General features: G+C 37.0%; 1 protein-coding gene across 2 annotated transcripts in view; it reads left to right on the forward strand.

Annotated features, from left to right (window-relative positions):
• The window catches only part of LOC121416238 (transient receptor potential cation channel subfamily M member 3-like), a 30,123-nt gene extending 4,499 nt beyond the window's left edge, over positions 1 to 25,624 (forward strand). For both annotated transcript variants that reach the window (XM_041609745.1, XM_041609744.1), the window contains exons 2-25: positions 1,956 to 2,050; positions 3,286 to 3,448; positions 5,324 to 5,537; positions 6,464 to 6,603; positions 7,147 to 7,324; positions 8,554 to 8,728; positions 9,318 to 9,441; positions 9,614 to 9,686; positions 10,199 to 10,299; positions 10,878 to 11,015; positions 11,770 to 11,853; positions 12,537 to 12,680; positions 13,469 to 13,698; positions 14,460 to 14,682; positions 16,477 to 16,626; positions 17,226 to 17,417; positions 17,922 to 18,050; positions 18,751 to 18,862; positions 20,481 to 20,626; positions 21,218 to 21,392; positions 21,987 to 22,128; positions 22,517 to 22,710; positions 23,248 to 23,380; positions 24,534 to 25,624. In XM_041609745.1, coding sequence (XP_041465679.1) covers positions 1,956 to 2,050; positions 3,286 to 3,448; positions 5,324 to 5,537; positions 6,464 to 6,603; positions 7,147 to 7,324; positions 8,554 to 8,728; positions 9,318 to 9,441; positions 9,614 to 9,686; positions 10,199 to 10,299; positions 10,878 to 11,015; positions 11,770 to 11,853; positions 12,537 to 12,680; positions 13,469 to 13,698; positions 14,460 to 14,682; positions 16,477 to 16,626; positions 17,226 to 17,417; positions 17,922 to 18,050; positions 18,751 to 18,862; positions 20,481 to 20,626; positions 21,218 to 21,392; positions 21,987 to 22,128; positions 22,517 to 22,710; positions 23,248 to 23,380; positions 24,534 to 24,669 — 3,591 coding nt within the window. In that variant the 3' untranslated portion in view covers positions 24,670 to 25,624. The remainder of the gene's footprint in view (positions 1 to 1,955; positions 2,051 to 3,285; positions 3,449 to 5,323; positions 5,538 to 6,463; positions 6,604 to 7,146; positions 7,325 to 8,553; positions 8,729 to 9,317; positions 9,442 to 9,613; positions 9,687 to 10,198; positions 10,300 to 10,877; positions 11,016 to 11,769; positions 11,854 to 12,536; positions 12,681 to 13,468; positions 13,699 to 14,459; positions 14,683 to 16,476; positions 16,627 to 17,225; positions 17,418 to 17,921; positions 18,051 to 18,750; positions 18,863 to 20,480; positions 20,627 to 21,217; positions 21,393 to 21,986; positions 22,129 to 22,516; positions 22,711 to 23,247; positions 23,381 to 24,533) is intronic.
• The last annotated feature ends 683 nt before the right edge of the window (positions 25,625 to 26,307 follow it).

Consider the following 26,307-nt stretch of genomic DNA (forward strand, 5'->3'; position numbering starts at 1 on the left):
CTCATACAAAGCATGCCAGGTATAGATGGATAAATCGCACATAATAAAGAGGGATGTTTTTATTTAATTCATCACATGATTCTGATGAATCTTACAAGGTCAATAGAAATGTTCTCTAGACATGTATTTCCTGGAGACTGCTCTCGCTGGAGGAAGTGCCCTCTTCCCCTTCCTCGTACGTGACTCCAATACACAAGTTACATACAAAATGTCGGAGAGTTTCATCGAGGAGGGGCATTCGTTGATCTGCTGATTACCCCTATAGTTGTTACCCCAATTCACCCCCCCCAATAGATTTAAGATTTATAAAGGGGAAATTCACTCACTTTTTTGTGACATCACTCGCAAATACTTCATCCATTAGGCCTTTGCCATGTGATATATTCCATAAAAATGTCATTAATGAAGTTTTTGCTTTTGGTGTATTTGTAGTTTAGTGTCTGTTTTACACCCCTGTCTGTCATATCTATAGTTAAGTTACTCGTATAGAGTGCGACTTTATAAGTATCAGCTACATTTGTTGGTGAAAGGTGCACTAATTAGGATAATTATCTCAAACTTTTATTATTAATTAAAAGTGCCTGGCGTGATTAAGAGCAAGGGAAGTCAATTGAAGATCGAGAGGGAGAGAGAGAGGGTGGGGGAGCAAGGAGAAAGGTCAAACAGGCCTAACTATATTGAATTAATGTGGTAACCAGCAGTTCCTGTTTTCTGAAAAAAAGTAGAGTCATCGTCTATGTTACCATGGCGATAAAGGGATTGTATGATTTCGTTTGAATTTTTATTAGTCTGTTATGGCCGCTCAAGGGAGTGCGGTACATTTCTTAGTGTTGTTGTTTTTCGTAAACATTGTTTTCAATAACGATTTGATGATTATTTGTTTAGATTATAAGAAAATGGAGTTCAAGGATATTAAGATTTTATTGTAATTAACCATACTCAACGGCTAACAGATAGATCAAAACATCGGTTTCATGGGAGAAAATATGAGTGAGGTAGCTGGGAGGAGTACATTTAGAGGAGATTATATTTATCAAAATTAGAATATTTACTCGGTTGGTGTTTTGCCACATCTGAAAAATATCAGCCTGGATCATTATTTAATGTTCATCAAAAGTATTTGAAAATTTTAAAAACTTTTAAGCAATGTAAGTTCAATTAAAAGTTCATTCAACAATATCAATACCAATTATTTTTGAAAAGAAATGTTCAAGCTTATTTTTACTTGTAATGCTAAATACATTTTACAAAAAAGGGAAATATGGATCTTTTCTTTGTTATGTTATCATTTGAAACAAAGTGTAAAAAATCAAGTTCCCAAAGAATGGCTTTGAAAAGAGAATTATCTTATATTTTGTCATTCAGACAATTTTTTTACGCAAACTTTGCAGGCCTGGACAAGAAAATGTTATATCCGTTAAACACTTTAAACCTTCAACAGGTGTACACGATACATCAAGAAATGAGATTAATCTTAGTCATAATGAATTAAATAAAATGAAGTCACAGTGATCAGGTGTCAAATTAAAATAAATTTAATTATACTGTGTTTCTTTTTTTTCTTTCAAGCAGAAAAGTTGAAGGAAAAGATCTTTGAATGTACTTTCATATAGACTTACCACCTATGCCATCTAATCAAATATGTATGCATGCTTTCTTGATACAGGCATAATTATGTTAAAGATGTCAAAAGTATCATTAAACATGTGGAACTAATCAAAAGATATACTCAATGTATAAGAACTTGATTCCAAAAATCAATTTATATATAAAATCATGGATTCCTGGTAATACAAGTTTAACAATTAAGTGACTTCCATTATTAAATTTGTTTGGTTAGTGGAGCCTAATAAAAGGAACTGAAGATCCCTCCTCTCTCCCCTACCCCCCCCCCCCCTCTCCCTCCCTCGGATCCCCCTCTCTCATTCACTTCTTTCCATCTCTCATTTATACAGTGCTATCCATCCAGAGATGAGACCATCTTCATCAAAGAAAACTTCTTCATGAGAGAATGTGTCAAGTTCTGCCCTTCAGAAAATGACGCTACCAAGTAAGCACACAGTTATTCTACTTCATTACTTTCCTATATCCTATAACATGCAAACATCATTATTAACGTGGTCATGTGGTTTGATATCAGGCATCAGGGGGCGTTTCATCGACATTTTTGTCCGAAAAGTTGCCAGATCTGACATCTCTCCTTGATTCTTATTGGCTGAGAAGCACTGTTACTATCGTTACTGTCAGATAAAATGGGGCTTGGTTAACACATCAGACAAGTAATTTCATGAAGCTCTCCCTTGTTTTTTGTTTGTTTGTTGTTGTTTTACTCATTATACTGCTGGAAAAATAACGTTAACAACGACATAATTACGCGATTGTTGTTATCCTCTATCATGTGCTTGAAAAAAATCTATATTTCATTCATAGATTTGTTGAATCATCCGTTCTTATTATCAACATTAATTTCATTCTAACATGTCTAATTGGAAAAATGAGGAACCGTGGTGACACGCAGCTGTTTCAACGTAGGGTATACAGTATAGATTCAACAGATAATACGAGGCAAAACCACAAATACATTGTGCTTGCAGAATCCTTACGTATGTAATTATCTATATATATTTAATCAACAGCAGATCTTATAGCGGACATTGGAAAGTAAATTAGCATAGATAAATGATTAGTCACTTCGTTCATGTATTGATGTAATATCCATTCATGTCCGATTTTATCAGTACATCAATACATTTCATAACAACATTTAGACGGAATGTATCAGTCATGTCAATAATAATAATATTCCGCATTTATATAGCGCTTAACACATCGGAACGACGTCTCGAAGCGCTTTACAGATATATTATTACCCCAGTCATCATATCCTTGCATGCCCGCATACAATGTATGCAACTTCTCCACTCCCTGGGGAGCATTCCAACAAGAGTTCCAAGACTCAATTGCTAGGCATGCTACATAGGCTTTTGCATCCAACCAGGTACCCATTGAACACCTAGGTGGAGAGTGGCATATGTATATATATACTTCGGGAATTCTATCCTTGTATAGAGTGCTCGATATTCTTCACAGGAAGAGCTTTGAATAATAAATACTAGTTCACAAGGTTTACTGGAGGTTCATCGAAATTTAATTGCAACTCGGAGTTTCACGCAACCTATAACATAAGGTGCGATCTTTAGGGAACTCAACATCGTTGAGTTGCCTGAAGATATATAAGCAAATCCAAAGAATATAATGACGTTTATTTTTAATGAATTTCTTTAGATGCAAATGTGGTCGACTTGAGGAAGGTCACCTTGATGAGAATATTGGTATTGAGAATGGATGTGAGTCGACATGGAGTCCAGAAACTCATACCAAGAAATCACAAACGAACTCATTTGGAGAACTGGAATTTCAAGGTCCATGGACCTCTACACGTGCTAAGGTGAGTTTACAAGGCTTGACTAACATTTCGAAGCTTGTCTAAATGTTGTAATTATCCTCAAATTTATCTATTTTTACTCCAGTTGGCGATATAAATGCAAGTAATGGCAATTTTAACAAGTTAAGCACTATTTCTCCTAAAACCTACTTGTGCACTCCAAAAAATATTGGGTAAAATTGCTCCATGAGGGTAATTATGTGTCCAATCAACATTGAGCAATTCTTTGGGCATTTTTCTTTTATCTACTAAGATGAAATTTTTGCCCATTCTTAAGTAATTACGGCTTATTTTGAACCTCACTGGACAATATGCTTCCCGCATTGGGTAAAATAATGCCCAAAGTTGGTTGGACTCATACCCTCGTACTGGTAACAATTTTACCTAATATTGTTTTACAGTGTGCTCACGTTGAAATGATTAGTCTTTATACGTTGGTTTTTGCTGGGGCACACCGTTAACCCGATACCCGGAACCGATATTCATTAGAAATATTCGTCACATCCTCACTTGTAACAACTTATTAGTCAAAACTAAAGACCTAAGTACATCCTTTTTTAATTCTATGCCAATAAATCTGTATCGAGATAAAGAACCACAGTTGAGGAACGGCGTCCTCCATTTTGATTTGTACTCTTTTTTTCTGAAGGGTGTTTCTCCAGACCTAAGAGTTCACTCTGAATCCGCAGAAAATAATTAAGTTATAAGTATGACGTACAGATTCCATTCATGTTATTCTTGATAGGACTAATAATTCCTTTGTGACGTCTTCACAAATTGGGTTGGCAGAAATCTATCGTAGATGGCTCTTTAGACATGTAATGAAGTCGAGGGATCGCGGAATTTCAGAAGACAGACTTCTGGCCTGCAGCAGCAGTCCAGTGTGACAAAACGAAGCCAGTGACATTGCTCATTGGACTGTCTCCATTTTGTCCTTTTTCTTTAGAGTCAATGTATGAATTAATTTATTAATGTTTCATAGATTAGACATGATATTACATGAAGTCTTTATGAATGACAAACACATTTTGATCCTTACATTACTAGTCCATGGTTTCATGATAGTGGGAGCAGATTTACATATAAAAAAGATACCTCTCAGGAAAGTATATCAAAGATGGTCCATAAATGATAATGACTTGTCAATTGATCAATCGTTTTGCATCCAGCTTTCCTGCAGTAATTATGTATGGTTCAACCAGGAACACCAGTTAAGAACATAATGTCATGTATAACCAATAATAATAACATGTATAAGTCATAGGATTTTATCCTGGACCACAACGGGTCGTGTGGTCCAGTGGTTAGAGCATTGGACTCATAATCGCAAGGTTGTGAGTTCGAATCCCAACTCTGCCATTGTCTCCACTTTGATAAAAAGGCCCAAGAGTGATATCTGTCGTCTATTAAGTCAACCACTATGACTGATTAACCTAGACGTTAAATGTTTCATAGGTAATTGGTTATATACCAGCTTGGTGTTTACCAGCAAAAAATGCTGTCCTGCCGAGTTCATACGGGAGTTACCACAAACAGAAACAGAAACAGAAACTACATAGGCCCTGTGGTGAAAACTCCATTCCCTGGGAAAACATTACCAGAAAACTGTTACCCGTGTTTTTCTGTATTAAAGTCAATTGAATGGGTTTGTTCAACATGTTTTAGCCAGAATTTTGTTTAATAGTAGAAAGCGTTATGTAACAGGCCCAATTTCTTGAAATATTCGAAGTTTCGGGTCAGGTCCTCGACGCTTCTTCAGTTTGCTAAAGCACATTGACATGATGGAGTAAGTTGACCAATTTGTAGCAAGACATGGCCCGGGTTGATGATTGGTATAGAAGAACTATCAATGTAGTGTCTTTCCTTTCTTTCCACCAGTACGTTCGATTGTCACACGACACACCAGCAGAGAAGGTATTAAGTCTCCTCACTGAGATGTGGGGTCTGAAGAAACCAAAGCTTCTTATTGAGGTAACAGGAGGCGCCAAAGACTTCGTTCTACAACCTAAATTAAAACGGATCTTCAGTAAAGGTATCATCAGGGTAGCTGTGTCCACGGATGCTTGGATTCTCACTGGTGGTACTAATACTGGTAAATGGAAACTTATCAAATTGTTTACATCCCCTCCCCTAAACCCATCTCTTACCTTTTCTCTATTTTTGTTCTCGCTGACTCAATCTCCATTTCGTCGATTTTTTAGTCTCTCTGCCGCCCCTTGTCAATCTCCAAGAATTATTTTTTTTTACCATGCCAGCCTTCTTCTTGATTAAGGTTAGACGATCATATTCACCAGTATCAACGACTGACAAACTCTTACTAACATTATTACATTTACATCCTTGGTTGATCCTTGCTCCGATTTTTTTTCAATCTACCTCTTAAACAATAATCGTTTATCATCATTTATATCCAATCACAAATCTACCATTGCACTCATGAAACTCATACAGAGACAGAGGCATGCCTAGCCCTGGCTAAAAATACACTCCCATTCTCTTTCAGACTTCCTTCTTAGTGATGATAAGAAAAAGGTATCGATTTTAAGTTGGCAAATTTAGATGGTACGCCCCCCCCCCCAACAAAATGCTTCTGGCTACGGCCCTGTCGATTTGGTGAAGCGATGCATCATTATCAAGACCATTCTTCCTTTGAACTCTCCAAGGATATTCGTCAGTTTCCTATAATGTGGGCAGAATGTATCTTATGATCATGCATTCAAGACGTGTTAACATAGATATATGTAACATACGATTTGATATTCTTCCAAAACTCCATGTCGAAATCTATCATTAGACATGTTAGTCAGCCGTCATCTGTATGGCTATTCCAGCAGAGACATCTCCAAAATCTTTTTCACGAGTGTTGTATTTACCCGATCAGGTTGAACGCACCGTACTCATATTCCTTGAGTTGTGACTTGATTTCAAAACTATTTTCTTTTGAGATCGAGCAACGAAAGTAAGCATATAGGTATCTTGTTGAGATGCTGTGATGTCCTTGTTCGTTTCTGCCATTAGGTGTAATGCGTCACGTCGGAATGGCCGTCCGTGAACATTCGCTACGATCACGACAGAAGATCAACGCCATCGGCGTCGTACCATGGGGCATCGTGGACAATCGTGAAGACCTCATCGAAAAACGTCAAGATGTCACCACAGTGAGTCAAACTTTACCCCCCCCCCCATTTACTAAATCTGTCGACATCTGATAGGTTTATGCTCCAAGATTTTCAGTGAAAAAAAATGGATCTTTATTAATTCAACAAGTCTATTGGTCTATTTGTCTGACGTTGGCTCATGTGCATTACGAAAGAGCCGCTTACCGTGGCCATGGTGACGAACAAGAACTAGTAATTAAAAGCACCATTCACTTTTTCGTATTTAGCTTTATTTTTTGTCATTTAAGTTTTGATCATATATTTGTTATACATGTATACGAAGTAGCAGTTTTCTGTATTTTCATGATTATCAAAATTATACGGATTTGTTTTCTTCAATTTTTAACCAATGAACTGGTAGGTCGTACCTCCCCGAAATAATAAAAGCACTAATGATAGAGAGAAGAAAATCAGCAACAACAAGGAAATGGAACAAATCACCTATTAAATACTTGATTTGTTTTTGTTTGTTTCTGTTTTGCCGTGTGAAGTAATTTTAGTTCATTATCATGTTTTGTGCTTTACTTCCATTTGCTTCTATAGCCACGGATCAAGCATTATCGATTGACTAGTTCTGATCGAGCATCGGGTGCATCCTTAGATCCTAACCACACTCATTTCATTCTAGTAGACGATGGATCAGTGGGAAAGTTTGGTGTCGAGATCTCACTGCGATCAAAACTTGAGAAACTCATCTCTAGCAAGAAAATAGATGCCAATAGTAAGTGTGTACACTCTTTTATGGTTTTTGCTTCACAGTGTTTATGCCTGCCGATACGCTCTGGCCATTAAAATTTTACTCATATTCCCTATATTTTCCTGGTCTCACAATCCTCAGAGATGCAATACGCCGTCAGTCCCCTAGTTGTTTACTTTCTGGTAAGAAAAAGAAATAACTGCCTCCTTCTATCTATCGTTCTGAAACGGAGAACTACGTTGGCACTACAGAATCATGAGTTGAGTCTTTATTCACTTTGAAGGGCAGGTAAAGTGGGACAATTAATTGGTTAACCCTCGGGACCCGGTTGCATAGTCATTTTGCCATACAATGGTATCTTCTCAGGAATTGACTATCATGACTATTGAGTACAGTTACCATGGTACGTACTAAAATAGTTTATTTCGTGCAACGGGACACGGGGTATATTTCAGGGCATCTTTCAGTTTGTTTTATCAACTGAGTAATAATGATAATAATAGTGATGCACTCACTATTGGGCGCGCACACATCGTCCAGAGACGTTCATCATGTTCATGGCGTTAGCACAGCAACAGATCCTTTGGGTATACATATACATGCATGCATAACAGCTACACTTATAAATGTATATGAATTTAAAAAAAATGAGGGTTTAAGTTACTAAAGTACAGTTATGCATCACCCACTTGAAATTCCTAGCTACATCGTGGTGGGGCATGGTGCCCTCCTGCTTACTGCTCCGTTCACGTACAATTTAAGGGGCAAGCCTGGTCAGCTCACGGGAGCTCTTGCAAAAATAAGGGCACCAGGGACCAGCCCCCAGTCCCCAGTCAGACCAGTGAGTGATGATAAATAGAGTGTAATTCACATGTCTACATAACAAACTTAAATTCTAATAATTATGAATTTAGTTGTTGAAGGCACTACAGGTTGAACAATAGGTCTTTATATAGATGCACCTGAGAAGGACCCATCCCCCAACATGCTCAAGAATGTCGGGTACGAGGAATCAGAAGCAAATTGTTACTTTTGATTTGATTTTTTTTCTTCTGCATTCATAACATTCGTATACAATACATTTTTCATTACGTAACAAACATAGTATAACCGTAATTGATTTATCATGAAGAAAAAATTACAAAATAAAAAAAGTCATTCTAAACAAATATGATCTACTACCAACAAAGAAAATTTAGAAAAGAAAATACTTCCAGAGTAATGATTATTCCATTGTGATCGTCCTTCTGCAGGTGATCGCCCAGTTCCAGCAGTCTGTGTGTGTCTTGAAGGAGGTGTAAACACTATCAAGGTAGTTCTTGAGAATGTCACCCATGATCCACCTATACCTGTGGTCATCGCTGATGGGAGTGGTCGGGCTGCTGATCTCATCGCGTATGCTTACAGAAACAGCTCTCCAAAATCAGGGTATGCATATCGCTTGTTTTTATATTATGTTATCATAGTTTGTTTCCCTTGGAAGCAAGAGAGTCATGAGAGTTATTAGACTTGACATGATTGAGCGGCTACATTTACTCTCAGCTCGTCTTTAATTCTAAATTTAGTCTTTGCATTTATGTATTTGCGTCTACAGTGAGCCGTTACCCTCTAATTCATCTACAATTGGTGATCTGTCATGTCTGTCGACAGGTGCCAAATCGGTTATCTATCAATTTTATTCCCATAAGCTACAGTTGAAATAAGACCTTTGTTGATTAGTATTTATATTAATAGAATAGCAGCTTATCAATCTACAGTCAAATTTTGATTATGGTTATAAAGATTCCACTCATAATAGATCTAGATCTACGTCAAAACACAATGGATTCCCTTGTTAAACCAAGAACAGATCACCAACCTTGCTTAAAGATGTGACGAACGCACGAACAATTAAATACTAAATAAACACCAAGGTCCACTGGTTTGATGTTTTATAAGTTTTATCTGTTTGTCTATACCTGTATGGAAGGTAATACGCTCTTCTATTTTTAATCTCTCATTCTCCAACATTCTGTAGACAAATATCCTATGAAGCTCAGGAGCAATTAAAGAAAAGGATTTCAGCGGCATTTCCTCGAGAGAAGAACGTTCATAGTTCCCTACTCAAACAACTCCTGGAAGTAATCAAGCAGAAACCACTGGTGTGTATCCAATTCATGTAAAGCGTTTATTGCTTTACCATTTATGATTTAAAACGTAGGTTAGACTAATATTTTGTTTGTTGTTGTTGTTTAGTACTTTATGTTTTAGTTGTCAAATTACTTTCATCTTGCTAGTATTAATTGATGAAGTTCTGCTTATAATCCCTCTTAGATAACTATATTCAGCGTGGAATCTGACAACAATATAGACATCGATTCAGCCATCCTATCTGCTCTTCTGAAAGGTAAATATTACAATCGAGTATCTTTAGAAGACATTGCGGGACAAGACTTTAGTGTTGGAATGGTGCCCCTTATAAGATCTGATGCCATGGGTTAGACTTAAGATAAAAACCATGTCTCTTACAAATTTTTACACTATCCTGCAGGGGCTTTTTGTTGTTCGTTGAAAGAAAATGGAAGTGGGTTTCCTAACAGTTTGTTCCTTGTTTATCATTTATTTTTCTATACTTAGTTCCTTATGTGAGCCATCTAAGAATGGCGTCCTCCCCCATTTCAAAGAAATGTTACTGATCCTTTCAACGTACCAAATGCAGATAAATACATACATGTATATACAATTTATAAGTTGCATTATTCCTAAAACCTTCATGAAATAAGATCGGCATACCGAAATAAACATGATAAACAAGATAAATATGATAAAGGTTGCCATCGATGTCCGACTGATAAGCCAATGACTCGTGGTTTTAACAATATTGGTTTTATTGATTTGTGTGTTGTTGTTTTTTTACAGCGAGCAATCTCTCAGCTCCTGAACAGCTAAAGCTATCACTGATCTGGAATCGAGTTGACTTTGCCAAAGAGCACATCTTCACAGATGTTTCACGTTGGGAGGTGAGTATGATAATATGCACCGTCAGATAGACAGATTTTCGACACTATACCAATTATAATTTCCTTTGTCAGGTGAAGGTGAGTTTTGAACCATGACAAGCCGCCATGCCTCAGCTGAATCAAAGCTGGATCAAACCCACCTTCACCCGACAAAGGAAATTATAATTGGTATAGTGTCGAAAATCTGTCTACCTGACGGTCAATCGGATCGGGTTCGCCCTAGCCACTAACCCGTCTCTGTGGTTTAGTGGTTAAGGCACCCGCGTTCAAAGCTGGAGGCCCGGGTTCGATTCCCGGCAGAGACGTTTTTTCGGCATCACCAGTTTTTCCAAAGGGTATAGATAGCTCTGGGGAACCTTGATTTAAGCTATACGCCTACCATTGTTCTCTTCATCCATTTCTTTACAGTATTTATGTATGTAAAATAAAAATAATCTGCTTCGGCATATGGAATAAAATAATCCCAAATGGTTTATCAAATGCCGTAGCATTAAAATCGGAGAGGTAAAGTCAATATTGGTGACGTTGCATTACCGATACTTTGTCTTTTTATCATTTATTTGTGTTTTGTATAACAGGAATCGGCTCTTGAGGAAGCCATGGAGATCGCTCTGAAGAAGAACCGTGTCAAGTTTGTCAAACTCCTCCTAGAACATGGGCTCTTCATGCAGAAATTCCTTACCAAAGAACGGTTGGAATCGCTATATAACACATTGGTATGTTATCTTACATCCATCAGGAGAGAATACAATATGTACTTTTTTTAACACAAGTGCACACCTAGTTACCAATAATGCATATGGCATTTCCATTTATTTAAAAGCAAGATAAAAGAGCTTTGTACATTAAATTCTTTGCTCACGGGCATAGGTGCCTCGGCCGGGGATCGAATCCCGGACTTTCCATGTATAGCTAGGTGCCTTAGACCACTCGGCCACGGCACCTCTATATGTTGCGATAAAGTAGATTCGATAACACCGATCATTCATCACATCCATTGGTAGACTCGTGTTTCATAAAATACAGTTGTGCTCAACAATTTAGTGAACCCCACCCCCAAAAAAACTCTTTCATGCTAAGTGTTGAATGTAGAGAACAACACCACAATTTTCGGCGAGCCTATAAGCAAACAAACTTTATTGAATGTTATATTATTTTCACCTGAGTTTACAATTAGATGTCTAAAACATGGCAGAACTTGAACATATCAAATAACTTCATTCTTTTTGGTGGGGTTCACCATGGACCTATAGGCATGATAGGTCTAAGGGTTCACTAACCATTGAGTACCAATGTTTGCCATCTAGCCGTTCTTCGTGTACACTCAACAGAATTCGGCTAAAATATGGACTACCACTTTCATGACCACACACTCCGAAGTTTCCCCCTTTGTCATGTTTGTTTCGATTTTTGCTGAGTTATTGAAGGGATCCCTCATTGCAATCATTGCTCTGTTTTTGTTTCCCCAAGGAAAGTGACCCATTTCCATCTCTGTCATCATTGTCACGGTACGCCAACATCAACAGTGGAATGATTCGACTCCGACAAATACAGGTATGTCATCCGACGACACGACATTTGATCCGGCGATAATTGCTCTGTTTTTTTTTTCTTCTAAGACATAGGGTTAGGGTTATAATAGGGTTTTTGTGTAGGTTTAGAGTTAGTTTAGAATAGAGTATATAACGTTAAATTCAGGGTTGAAGTTGATGATTCGATTAGTGTGTGGAATTCACAGCAGAACAATTGTCGCCGGAGCAAATGTCTTGGAACCATGTCATCACATCAGAGGAGCTAGCCCATAAGGCATTCAGCAAATCAAACCATGCCAACAGAAGTAAATTCGTGCATGAAATCTGTGTTCGAGAAGGCAAAGTTATCCGAACTCAAGGGGTATTATATGTCAAGAATATCCACCAACAAAGACCCCCTATAAAGACTTTATCAGCGATGGTAAAATTACTTACCAAGTGGGTGGTTGCACCTTCCCACACACACACACATCTCGCGAACACAGAGAGATCTGCCACTGTCTAATATATGTAAAAGAATGTAAAAGAATTAAATAATTAAAGCTGCCCCTTTTTTATTGCAAGAAAAATTACCACGTTCTGAGGAGAAATAAATAGAAATAAAGTTTTCTATGAATGAATGCAGACAGAGTCTTCTAAAGTTTGGCAGGCTTCCATGATAAAGTGGAAATTAATATATCAAACACGCCTTTTCTCTCCTTTTAGAAACATGAGAGTAAAGTGTCTCTACTTGAGATTGGCATCATCATTGAGCATCTTCTTGGCAAAGGATTCGAATCTGAGTACACCCGACATAGCACCCATAACACTGGCGTCTGTGTCAGCTTGGGTGAGCATACATGCTGTGAGGTAGGTATTATTATGAAGGTAGTTTAAAATACATTACATGGTAGAAATAAAGTTCCATGGGTGTTTAATGTTGAATGTGACTAGTTTTGCATTTGGTCAGTAATCTGATTTCGACCCTTTTTTCCTTCTCTTTTTCTTTCCTGTATATATACACAAATATGAATAAGTCTACAATATTTTTTTCATTTCCAAGGGGGATCCACACTTTACAAGCTTTGCTTTTAGTTGACCCCCCTCATTTCCATTTATGCTCAATTTTATACTGTTTTTTTTAGCGAAGTAAGAATGTTCATATGTAAGATTGTATCGGATTTATATTACATTGTATTGTGTTTTGAATTGAAATGGAGTAGGGAATGTCATTGATCTACGTCAGAAATGTCAATAAATACAGTCATATTCGACTTGAATATGCACCAGGGTAATTTGAACATTATTTTTTGAGCCTTCTGACAGGTCAATTTAGGTTAATTTTGCTTCATTTCTGTGACGACACAGCCCAAACTAAATAAAAGCAAGGCGATTCAGATAAGAATAATGATGAATTTTATAAACATGACTGAGTGGATTTTTTTTCCTCTAGACTCGTGATATTCAACATTTTTTTCGGTAGAGATTCTAGTCACCTTTACAGTCTCACGAAAAGAATTACTTGGTAATCATAAATTACTTTAATTGTCTAAATGCTAGACCCTTAAGCTTTCCATTGATCAATAGACGGTGCAAATTTCAATTAATTATAATTGCATTTTCAATATTGAATGAAACGATTTCTTTCATGAAACCAGGGCGAACCGGAATCTGCTCATCTCCACCATGATAACCCCTTCCCTTACAACGACCTCTTCATCTGGGCTATCCTTACAAAGAAACATGAGATGGCGTATCTGATGTGGCAGCTAGGTCAGGAATCCTTAGCCAAGGCTTTGATTGGATTCAGGCTCAATTATTCCATGTCCCGCTTTGCTCGATCGCAATACAACACGGACGCGGCGGACCAGCTCACAGAACAATCTAGGTACTCTCAAAGAAGATTATCTCCAGTGCGGTGTTTACATATAGGCATGATAGGATATTATACTTTTGCGTCAGCTTTATGAAAAGGCATATAGGATTGATATTCAGTGGGTCAAGATCTTGGGAGTCGGAAGTAGTGTTTTCGAGGCGAATAACATGACGGATTGTAATGTAAACAACCAATATGAGAATAACATTCTTAGCCAGGCTTAATGACCTTATTTCAAGCTGAGATTGGAACTTTCAGTTAAAAGTCTTAAAAACTTGCTTTTTTATATAAAATAGTTGTTCTATCTTGATTAGTTTTGATTTGCACTGCGCCAAGATTAGCTTTCGTTGTTTTGAAGGCTTACGTCTATTAACCCGTTTAAGATTCTGGCTAAATGCAATATGCATTTTATTTCTAAACACTTCATCCATTAAAATGTCCGCATATATACATTCGTAATTCCAAAGCTTCGTTATTCCGAAGATTCGTTAGTCCGAAAACGAAGTGAGGTTCGTAATTCCGAAGGTTCGTTAATCCGAAAACGAAATGATTAACGAACCTTATTTCGTTTTTGGATTAACGAACCTTCGGAACATCGAACCTTATTTCGTTTTCGGATTATCGAACCTTCGGAATAACGCCACAAATGTTCGGATCAACGAACCCTTTTACGTTTTCGAATTAACGAACATCGAGGTATAGGCAGTGTTTCGGAATTACGAACCTTCAGAATTACGAAGTGTAACGACAATATCCTGTTTTTCCTTCATCAGGTTATATGAGCAGCTTGCGGTGACTCTTCTCACCCAGTGTTTCGACGAGGATGCAAGCTACACTCGTCTCCTTCTCTGTACAGAATTATCTAACTGGAGTCACATGACATGTTTATCATTAGCAGCTAACTTCAAACATTCTCGTTTCATCGCCCATCCATCCATTCAACTACTACTCAATGACCATTGGTATGGGCAACTCAAAACAATCCCTGGTCTTAAGGTATGTTTATTTATTTTAAGAAATTACGTTTACTGTTGCGATTTCTAACAGGCTCCGTTGACCGTGACCGTGGATCATGATGCTTGCATCACTGATCCCATCCAGTGGCGTAGCTAGGATTTTTTTCCTGGGGGGCACTGGGGTCCTTGCTTTTTCAGGGGGGAACCATTTTTTTCCGGTGTGTGTGTGTATGTGTCACAAGGGCGGATCCGACTTTCGACAATAGGGACGGGACCCGAAATAATCTTCACCTATATTTTCCCCGATTAGCCACTTCTTAGTGTTATTCTTATAAAACAACATAAACATGAAATAATCTCATAAGCCTTATAAAACGTGCGAGCGCGAAGCGCGAGCGATTTTTTTTTTCTTTCATGTATTTTGTCCCGAAAATTTAATATTCTGGGCAATGTTATGTGTGGTCCTGAACAAGATTCGTATGTAACTAGATGGTTTAGATTAACCGTTATTCTAGCATTATCGAAAAGGAACCTGTTATGGAGTGCTTACAGTTACCCACGAAGACGGTATATATTTCAATAATGCGAGCGCGAAGCGCGAGCAAATTTTTTTGGCATTCCGACCTAAAAAATTTGTCATTCTAAGCACTTTTTGTATTGATAAATGGGATAGGTATATAACTAAACAATTGAAGCGAGCGCGAAGCGCGAGAGGAAGAAAATTGAGATTTTATACCTAATAGCGGGGCCACTCTTTCATATTTTGTAAATCATAAATAGGATATAGTTAATTGGGTATCATTGATAATGCGATCGTGAAGCGTGAGCAGACAAATATTGATATTTTGATGTGAAACTGGCTAATTTAAGTATACTTTAAATAAAGAGCATGCAGGCTATCGCGCATGTTTTAGATTTAGACCTAGAATCTGGGCATACATTTTGTTCAATGGAACATTATGGAATACACGTAGACAATAGGAACTTGGCAAATCAAACAATGTGACCACGCAGCGTGAGCTTAAAATGCTGATATATAGACCATAAAACGTACATTTTACAGAGCACTTACATTTGTAAATAAAAAAAGTAATGAAAGCTTGAAGTTCGAGCTAAAATATGTTTTGTATACTGACTTTAAAACTTGATCCATATCAGCCAATTGTGCAAGATATGAATCTCATCAAACAAAAAAAAATTCTTCTAGAAACATGAAAGTTTTTTTGCAAGTCTTTCCCTCACATTATTTCATTCACTCGTTTTCCTACTCTTATTTTCCTTTTCTTTGTTTTTCTTCTCTCTTTCTTCTTCTTTTCCTTTTTTTCTTCTTTCTCCCTTTTTTTGCTCTGCCAATTTTTTTCAGGGGGGGGGGTACCTGGGGGCACACCAAATCTCGGGGGGGGGGGGGCACTTCCCCCCCCCCGGCCCCCCCGTAGCTACGCCACGGATCCCATCCACCAACCCATAAAATCAAATTACTAATGTGTTATGTAATCAATGTAACTTATTGATAAGGGTGCCTTAAGCAATGTTTTAAGCAACTCAATTTTGAAATAACACTATAATTTAGTACAGTTAAAATTGATAAGATATCATTACCACAGAGAATGGATGAACAGAGACATGTCTAGTCATTAAATTTCATTGAGAAAAGGAAAGTGGAAAGAAATTTCAGAGATAAACATTTCCTTATTAATAATACTGATAACAAACATAATCGCAGTAATGATAAATGCCGTTGAATTGTAAAAGCAACTTCGGCTTCAGTCAGCCGCAAAACAATAACCTAGAGCTTGCAATTACTTTGATGATAATTTCTCTTTCAATTTTGCAGGAGTTCTTCCAATGGTTACTGTGTACGAATGATGACGTAGATGATGACGTAGGACAGGGGGAGTACATGGTGACGTCAAGACGAAATACTCAGTTTGGTAGCAGCGCGGAAACGAATATGATGAATGCAGACAGCGCCTCCATGAAAGTGGTATGAGCCTTATTACTATCAGGTGGTTAAATGGAATGTCAGAATAAGGGGAATAAAATTAATTGCTGGCATGTTGGTACGCAGCGCTAGCATGGGTGCTTACATTTTTGTTTTACTCTATCACCCCTGCTATCACCTTAGAAAATGCAAAAGCGTCCGAATGACAAGCTTGGTCGCTTTGCTTTCCCGCTTTCGAGTTTCTTCGAAAACTTCATCAGTGCCGCTCCCACCCGCAGGGTAAAAGAATCTGGTACCGCCATGATTGTTGGTTGTGCTTATTATGTTATTATAACTATTCAAATTACAATAAGATCACTTAAAAATCTTTTCTGGTAGTAAAAGGACAAATCAAAACAAAAACCAAATTTTAAATAAACCGATTTTATCTTTCCTCGTTTTTAAAATAATATAACAAATTACAAATACTAATCACTACGCTAACAAATGTCTGTATGGTATTTAGTATTCAGATGAACCAGATGGAAGTTAAAAAGAAAACTCAAATCAAACTGAAACAAAATCATATTGGTTAATTACTGCAAATGCAAGCCAATAAAGTCACCGCGTTCTTTCTTCCAATTTTGTTTCTGTTATACCAGGCGTATGAGCCACGCCCTAGTGTGTTACGATTTCCAGCAGTCATCGAGGATCGATCAGTGGGCGTGGTCAATCCACAAGATAAGACTGGTAGAAGGAATACCTTTCAGGTTGACCAGGAGGGTCGAGAGTCTTACTTTCAGAAGGTTCGAATCATCTTCACCGCTCCTATCGTCAAGTTCTGGATCAATGCGGTCAGTTTTACAGTTTTACATCATCATCTCTTACACGAGTTTCAAAGTGAAAACTCGAGATCACCCTGTAGTCTTAGCGTAACTCCCGCGTGATTTTCATTCACTTTGAAAAGGCTGCTATACGTTTTAAAGGCAACTTGATATATTCATAACAGTTTTGCAATATCAAAGCTGAGAATTTCGTGTTAATAAGAAATGAATAACGGATCCATGCCAGCATTGTATTTGCATAACGAATTCATGATTATAAAATACCGAATTTTATGACAAATAAATCACGTGTACTAATTTCAATTTAATACAATCACCAGTTTTGTGGAAGTAATCTTCTGCAGCTATGAATATTGTAGAAAATATGGAAGTAATTGGTTTATTCAGGTCTTTTATGTAGGAATTAAATTTGGTCATTTGCTTTTTCCTATGGATTTCTTCCCCGCTTGATCTCTCGTCGTAATTATTTACACTGTACAATGTTCACTTTCATTCTCTTTCTCTTTCCTATAGATGTTTTATTTTCTGTTCCTGATAGCATTCAGTTACGTGGTATTGATGGAGCTACATCCTAAGGTTGGATTGGTAGAACTGATTGTCTCTATCACTGTCTTCAGTTTAGCTACTGAGGAGATTCGACAGGTTAGTATCGAGATGTCAATTCACATTTCTCTAGTGTCCATGTTTCTCTAGTCCTGTTTCTCTAGTGTCCATGTTTGTGGTACTTTTATATCGGGGGCGGAACAGGGATTGACGAGACAAATAACAAACAACCTAGTAAAAATAATTCTAAATAAATATAAAAGAAAATAAAACTCAAAGGAACATTTCTGTGAAAAGCAAATCGACCAAAAAATGTCACCACTCACGAATAGAATCGAATAAAAATAAATATGATAACCATATTTTATGGTTTGAAATGAAACAAGAAAAGAGAAATACTCCGAAAATTCTTTTTGGCCAGTTGGTCGTGGGCCCAGCAGCCACTGTGCAGTGCCAGATCGACGTATGTCCCTTGAATCGTTGAACGTCAAACATCGTAGCAAGCAACTCACATCGTTTAAGGTCTTTTGGTCTGACGCGGCCGAGGCTTGAACCCCCGACCTCCCGGACGCTTACCAACTGAGCCAACACACTGGTTGTCCTGTTAAAAGAGGATGGCAAGCAAAAATAAATATCTAGAAGGTCACCCCCCCGGCGCATATTCTATACACTCCACATTTCTGTGATCCCATTAAATCTCGAGAACATTATACAGTCGGAGTCCAAAAGTATAAAGTACTCACGCTGGGAGAAGTTTATATAAATATTTATTATTTAATTTGATCGTTTTTATTTTCAGTTAGTAATGCAAGGAGACAGTGATATACTAACCTTCCAGCAACAAGTTCAGATGTGGGCTTCGGATAGATGGAATCTATGGGACCTGGTTGGCATATTCACCTTCGCCTTAGGTGAGATATACACTTAATAACTGAATGTAGATTTGTATTATTCCTTATTTTTTAAATTGGGCCTACAGGTATCATTTATTCATATTGTTTCAAGATCAATGTTACCGCTGCCACGAAAGGTTGATCCAAGTGCTAAATATATATCACCTCTAAGATTAAGAACATAGGCCTATTTACGATTCAAAACTCTGTCAACTTGTTATTTTTTTTTCGATTTAGTTACGGGTTGTGCATAGTCAATAGTGGTCCTCCTATTTGAAAACTCTCTCATAGAAAATGTCTTAGTTTGTTCGCTACTAATAAGGGATCGCTATTAATTTGGTTATATTTAATTAATAATGGTCCAAATGAAGACCGGAGAAAGTGTTCACTCCGTCTACTCATCACATGGTCTACATCCATTTAGTCTAATGCCATTTCGTCCATCAGCATTTCGTCTAGTAATAGCCATTTGGTCCAAATAACAATTTGGTCCAATCGTCACTTCGTCTATGCGCCAGTTCACTATGACCATTTCGTCTCAGAATCAGTTGGTCTAATATCCATTCCATTTTCATTAAATTTGCCCAATTAACACTTAGTCCAATCATGGACCTACTGATAGACCAAAAATAATGATATAAGCGAATGGCTATTAGACCAACTGGTTATTAGACGAAATTGTGATTGGATGAAATGGCAATTAGACCATGTATATAGTGGACGAACTGATGGTAGACCAAATGATAGTGGGCGAGCTGGTAATTGGACAAATTGACTTTAGACCAAATGAAAATAAACCAAAGCTGGTCCTAATGGATAGTGAGCACGATTCTAAATATGGTTACACTTCGTAACTCCGAAGGTTCTTTATTCTTTATTATGTGGAGCGTTGTGGCCCAGTGGATTAGTCTTCGGACTTTGAAACAGAGGGTCGTGGCTTCGAATCCCAGCCATGGCGTAATTTCCTTCAGCAAGAAACTGATCCACAATGTGCTGCACTCAACCCAGGTGAGGTAAATGGGTACCGGTAGGAAGTAATTCCTTAAAAAGCTGTGTGCGCTATGAACGCCTAGCTTAGCCGGGTAATATAGGAGCGCCTTGAGCACCTAAAAAGGTGGATATGTGCGCAATATAAATACCCTATATTATTATTCCGAATGTTCGTAATTCCGAAACACGTAAATTGCCCATATACCTCGTTGTTCGTTAATCAAAACGAAAAAGGGTTCGTTAATCCGAACATTTGTGGCGTTATTCCGACGGGTCGTTATTCCGAAGGTTCGATAATCCGAAAACGAAATAAGGTTCGATGTTCCGAAGGTTCATTAGTCCGAAAACAAAATAAGGCCCGTTGTTCCGAAGGTTCGTTAATCCGAAAACTAAATAAGGTTCGTTGTTCCGAAGGTTCGTTAGTCCGAAAACGAAATAAGGTTCGTTAATCATTACGTTTTCGAATTAACGAACCTTCGGAATTACGAACCTCATTTCGTTTTCGGATTAACGAACCTTCGGAATTACGAACCTCATTTCGTTTTCGGACTTACGAACCTTCGGAATAACGAACCTTTGGAATATCCGAAGGTTTAACAAGACTTTAAGTCAGAAGCATCTACATTTTCTTTTCCCCTTCATGCAGGGTTTTGTATCAGACTATGGGAAGGTGGTTTAACTACTGGTCGGATGCTGTACATCCTAGACATCTTAGTCTGGTATGTCAGAGTTCTTGATATCCTCAGTGTCAACAAGCTGATGGGACCCTATGTTAACATGATTGGAAAAATGGTAAGTCAAGCGGATATTGAGGTCTTTGATGTGATATTCCAATATTACAAATTATAGTGGCATTTGAACCGTTTTCATCCATACTATCTTCATGAACAATTTGAACAATTGCAATGTGACCTTTTTATATATCTAGCGTCCCCTCTCGGCGATGTTGCAAATTTAGTGTTGGATTTCAGAAATTCCTACAGAGATTGTTTTGTATCATGTCATTTCAGTCATTCCGTGCTTGGGAAAACTTTTCATACATAAAAAATAGGCAGATATTTTAATGGAACATCCGATCAAAATAAATGTTCATGTGAAATCAAAAAGTTAATCTGTGCTCTGATTCTAATAAAACATATTTGTATTTCATATCTTCCACATCATAACTGTTATAGGGCATATATATTCATATGATCTTGTGATAAATTGAAATGATTTACATCTACTTTGTTGGATTTACCAACACTTTTAAATAAGCTATAAACTGATGTGGAAGTAATTTTCAAAACTTGAACAATATAACTTCAAAATAACCATGGTAACTGTAATTGTTAACACATTTTGCTCTCTGACAAAATCTCCTTGTGATTTACTTTGGTTTAGATGAGTGATACAGCCAAGTTTATTGTCATCCTGTTCGTGTTCTTGGTGAGTTACGGTGTGGCAAGCAATGCTCTGATGAGTCCAATGAAGATATGGGATTGGAATGTTCTTCGTGATATCATCTATATTCCTTACTGGCAAATCTATGGAGAACTGTTCATCGACGAACAAGATAGTAAGTACAAGGGGGAAAAACGATGGTGATGTTTTGGGTGACGATAAATGATGACGGTCGCGTCTGTAATGCGATTGTTGATAATGACGACAACGATGATGATGGTGAAGAGGAGGAGGATGTTAATGTTGATTATAAGGATTATGATGATGATGTTGTTGATGATGATGATGATAATGATGATGGGGATGATGATGAGGATGGTGATGATGATGATGATGATGATGATGGTCATGATAATGATGATGATGATGATGATGATGATGATGGTGATGATGATGATGATGGTGATGATGATGATGATGATGATGATGATGGTGATGGTGATGATGATGATGATGATGATGATGATGATGATGATGATGGTCATGATGTTGATGATGATGATGATGGTGGTGGTGGTGGTATTGGCGATATTTGTGTTGTGGTGGAAGTGGTAGTAGTGGATTATGATGCTATTGATTGTGATAATGGGGACACTTATTGATGATTTAATTTTGAGCTCTCCAATATGTTTCGAAAATGAGCAGGCTTGAGACATCGTGATCCTATGTCTTTTGTAGCCCATGACTTCTTGTTGCTTTTTTTTTACAGATTTCGTCACAAACTGTTCGTTATTTCCCAAGCCTGACATGGAGCTGTGTGATCCTGGAATAGTCTTAGAAAGGTTGATAATGGGCATGTACCTTCTCATTGCTAATGTCCTACTCATTAATATGCTCATCGCTATTTTCAAGTAAGTAACTGGTGATATATTCAGATTCAGGATCAGAATCATTTTTGTGATACCCGGACCCCGTTCTCTTAACGTTCTCATAACTTTGCTACCTTTATTTTGTATCATTGCTCATCAGCAAACACCTAATTCAAAACTAATGTTTCCAAGAAAATGACCATCAGTTTATTGGTAAAGTTTAAACATGAGGCTATTCTTGTTAAAACAACTGTAACACTTATGCAAGCTGTTTTAACAAAGAGCGAGTTAACTAGTTAAGTTGTGTTTTTAACATGTTTAATTTTTTTCATAATAATACTTCGGAATGAGACAATAAAGAAAATGCAGGAAATCGTATTGATTATTTTTCCTTTCTAATCGCCTTCTTATTATATTTTTATTTCCATAGCAACACTTTTCAAAGAGTGCAAGAGAATGCAAACGAGATTTGGAAGTTTCAGCGATATCGTTTGATCATGGAATTCAGCGAGAGGCCATTTCTTCCTCCTCCTTTCATACTCGTTGTCCATATCTATCTCCTACTCAAACGACTTATGACGTCATGCTATCGACATCGAAAGACGAAACCCCCTTCAGATATGAGTATGTTATTATTATGTTTATACCTTATCAAGTTAAATTGACTATTCTGAAAGATTTCTGGAAATGAAATGAGGGTTGTTAAATCGGGCTTGAATAATATGGATGCCCAAAAAGGATTTTTAAAAATACAAAAAGGACTACAATTAGTAATTGATTGAATAATTAAATGCTTAGTTATTTTCTCCTCAAATGGAACTACCAACTTTATTTACTTGATGTCGAAACCAAAGCATGATTTTGGTTGTCATGCCCAAAGAAATTTAAGTTTTAATCTTTATTTCATTTATATTACATTGATTTTTTTACGTTGATTTCGTAAAATATTCGTGTTCTTGATTTACACTCATCTTCATATCGAACTCGGCAAACGAATGGTGTAGTTCTAAAATTTCATCTTACATTTTTTATATGATTCACAGTCACAAAAAATGCTTCTAAATTGTAAAATGTTTAAAAGGTAACAACATTCGGTAGAACTAATCTACCTTTTCTCGCAATCATGCTTTTTATTTTTCTCTCTAAATTTCTTTGTATTAGAAATCCACATGGATGAACAGTCTCTGCATCTCCTGTACAGATTTGAAGAAGACATTGTTGAAAATCACTTGCGAGAGAACACACTAACAGAGCAACAATCGATAGGAGGAACCATTGAACATATCAGTGAAAGGTATCCAGACGATTATTAAGGGTCAACCTTATTGTAGAAAATGATCTAACAGTCTAAACGCAAGTAATAGATACTAGAATTTACCAATTCGGAAAACTTTTTTTCCCTTTTCATTAAGCACTTAGTAATGAATAATCAAATGTAGTTGATAATAGAATGTTCTAAATACATGAGCTTTTCAATATTATATCATTATGATATTCATTACATATCAATCTCAGTAGCCATCTTGACAAATTTTATCTAGAAGGCGACCGAGATTGATTCAGAGACTATCAAAATTGGGTTATTAATGGGCTACAGAGCTCCCCAAACTCTGCCACACTAATCTACCTACGTGTGTGGCGTTTGAATGTATGATTAAACAGTCTTATCCACGTGAAGTTATCGGGCTAATTGCACTCCTACATCATAATTATTATGATGTTATGAATGTTGCACCTCTCTCGTCGCACCCCCATCTTCTATTCTGATGTCATATACCATGTCGACTGGCTCCCGTGATTATCTACCCCTACCATTAATACAACGTTATCACGGTTGTAATTCAGTAATCACATCATATCCTCATACTGGTGTACTGGTGTTGAACTTCAAATATGGGACTTCGGTCATTGACCCCGGCTGTCATAATGTCGCATGATTTAATAGGCGGATATGAATTAATTTGCAAATCTCGAGGTTTGAGGAATTGAAAGCGTTTGTTTGCTACCTTCTCAGTTTGGACAACAAGTTCGAGCAACAAGATTTTCAGGAGAGAGAGAGAGAGAGGGGGGGGGGGGACAAAAGATACAGAAAGAGAGAAAATGAGAGAAAGGGGAAGGACGGGGTAAAAATTACAAGGGGTTGAGTAGGTATATGAGACAGTTCGGGGGGGGGGGAAGACTTTTCTGTGAATCTTTCTATTAAGCTAGAAATGATAAACATATATACATTTTTTCGTACATCACGTATGTATGATTGTTTCTGAAGTATGTGCATTCACTTTCTCTTACATGGTTCGAAATTATTTGATTTTTCATGAATTATAGATCTTCATCTCGTCCATAGAGGTAAAATTTGGTTTTCCTGAATATCAAGTCAGTATCATTTGTAGGCATAATTTTTTTTCCTGATTTTAGTGTTTATCGTGATCTTTTTGCTTTCTTTTCAGAGTGGATGCTTTCACCTTGCAAATGGAACAGATGTGTCGCCATGATAACGAATCAAAACGAAAACTGGATGTACTAACTGAAAGAATGACCAACTTAGAGAAGGCTATTGAGGGATTCATAACACATCACAATTAACTCTCTAGCGCCATCTACTGTTCTCAGTTTAGCCAACCCTAACGTCTTGACCAAAATTTCATTACTTGTCCTTGCCACGGAATTCTAAGGCTGAATGGGTTTTCTTACAAACGAGAAGGAAAATGACGATTTACTGCAATCATCTGGAATTACATATAGAATTTAAAAAATGAAGAGGAAAAGTGGAAGAACTTTACATATAAAGTAGGATTCCTTTTTAACTTGCCAAAGCCAATCGTATAACGCTATTTTACCAAGATGGGTTAGAACTTAGAATTAACCTATCCAATTTTTATTGTTCCGTTAATCAGAACCTTGTAATATTACGTTCATGTGACAAAATAACGTTTATGAAAAAACAATTTTATTTTTCTTTAAAGTAAGGAATATCCACCAACCTCTTCACGTTCCACACAGCTTTAATGTATTCTAATGTTTGGAAACAACATAGCCCCCATGCTTACGAGGATTTTTTTTTGAGGGGGGCTTAGATTTAATGTGGGCCTATTCATGGAGGTTTAGAACAATTTTTATGTTTGAGGGCATTTTGGGGGAGGTAGGGGTCAATGAAGAATATTATTGTAAAGTTATCATGAGAGACTCAGCCATCAACTTTATTTCACATGAACTGAATTATGCCCTTTAGTTTTGAGGCTATGTGGAATCTTAAAGATTAGTGTCATTGTAACGTGTAACAATAATTACTTTTGTGTTTTATTGATTTTTCGTTATAAGAGTTCAGTGCCCCAAAACTCATTTTGCTCAGGTAAATTTTACATTAGGTCGAATTCCATTAATTTTTACTCGAAATCTTCTATAGGGTAACCAATTATAATAGACCATGATGATTACAGACATGTCCGACTGTGGTATTTTAAACATCAAACCAGTAATAAGCTACAACGGTCACGTGCCAAAATAGATTGCAAACCAAGTCAGAGTTGAGATAAATAAACCGTTAGAAAAAAAACTAACTGGCGTACAGATGAGGAGCTTTGGGTGCCCCCCCCCTGCCAAATGGTTCCACGATTAAAGGACAAGTCCACCCAAACAAAAACTTGATTTGAATTAAAAGAGAAAAATTCAACAAGCATAACACTTAAAATTTTATCGAAATCTGATGTAAAATAAGAAAGTTATGACATTTCAAAATTTCGCTTCATTTCACAAAAACAGTTACATGAACGAGCCAGCTACATCCAAATGAGAGAGTCGATGATGTCATTCACTCACTATTTATTTTGTTTTTTATTGTTTGAAATATGAAATATTTTGATTTTCTCATCATTGTCATGTAAAATGAAGTTTCATTCCTCCCTGAACACGTGGAATTCCATTATTTTAACATTTTGTGCAAGGAGGTCCTAATCGTCAAATTCGGAATTGAAATATTGTATAATTCAAACAATAAAAAACAAAAGAAATAGTGAGTGAGTGACATCATCAAATCTCTCATTTGGATGTAACTGGCTCGTTCATATAACTATTTTGTTAAAAATAAGCGAAACTTTGAAATGTCATAACTTTCTTATTTTACATCCGATTTTTATGAAATCTTCAGCATTGTGCTTGTCTGATTTTTCTCTATTGATTCAAATCAACATTTTTCTGAGGTGGACTTGACCTTTAAGAAAACAC

Source organism: Lytechinus variegatus, chromosome 5 (genome assembly GCF_018143015.1).
Source record: "Lytechinus variegatus isolate NC3 chromosome 5, Lvar_3.0, whole genome shotgun sequence".
NCBI classification, from domain to species: domain Eukaryota; kingdom Metazoa; phylum Echinodermata; class Echinoidea; order Temnopleuroida; family Toxopneustidae; genus Lytechinus; species Lytechinus variegatus.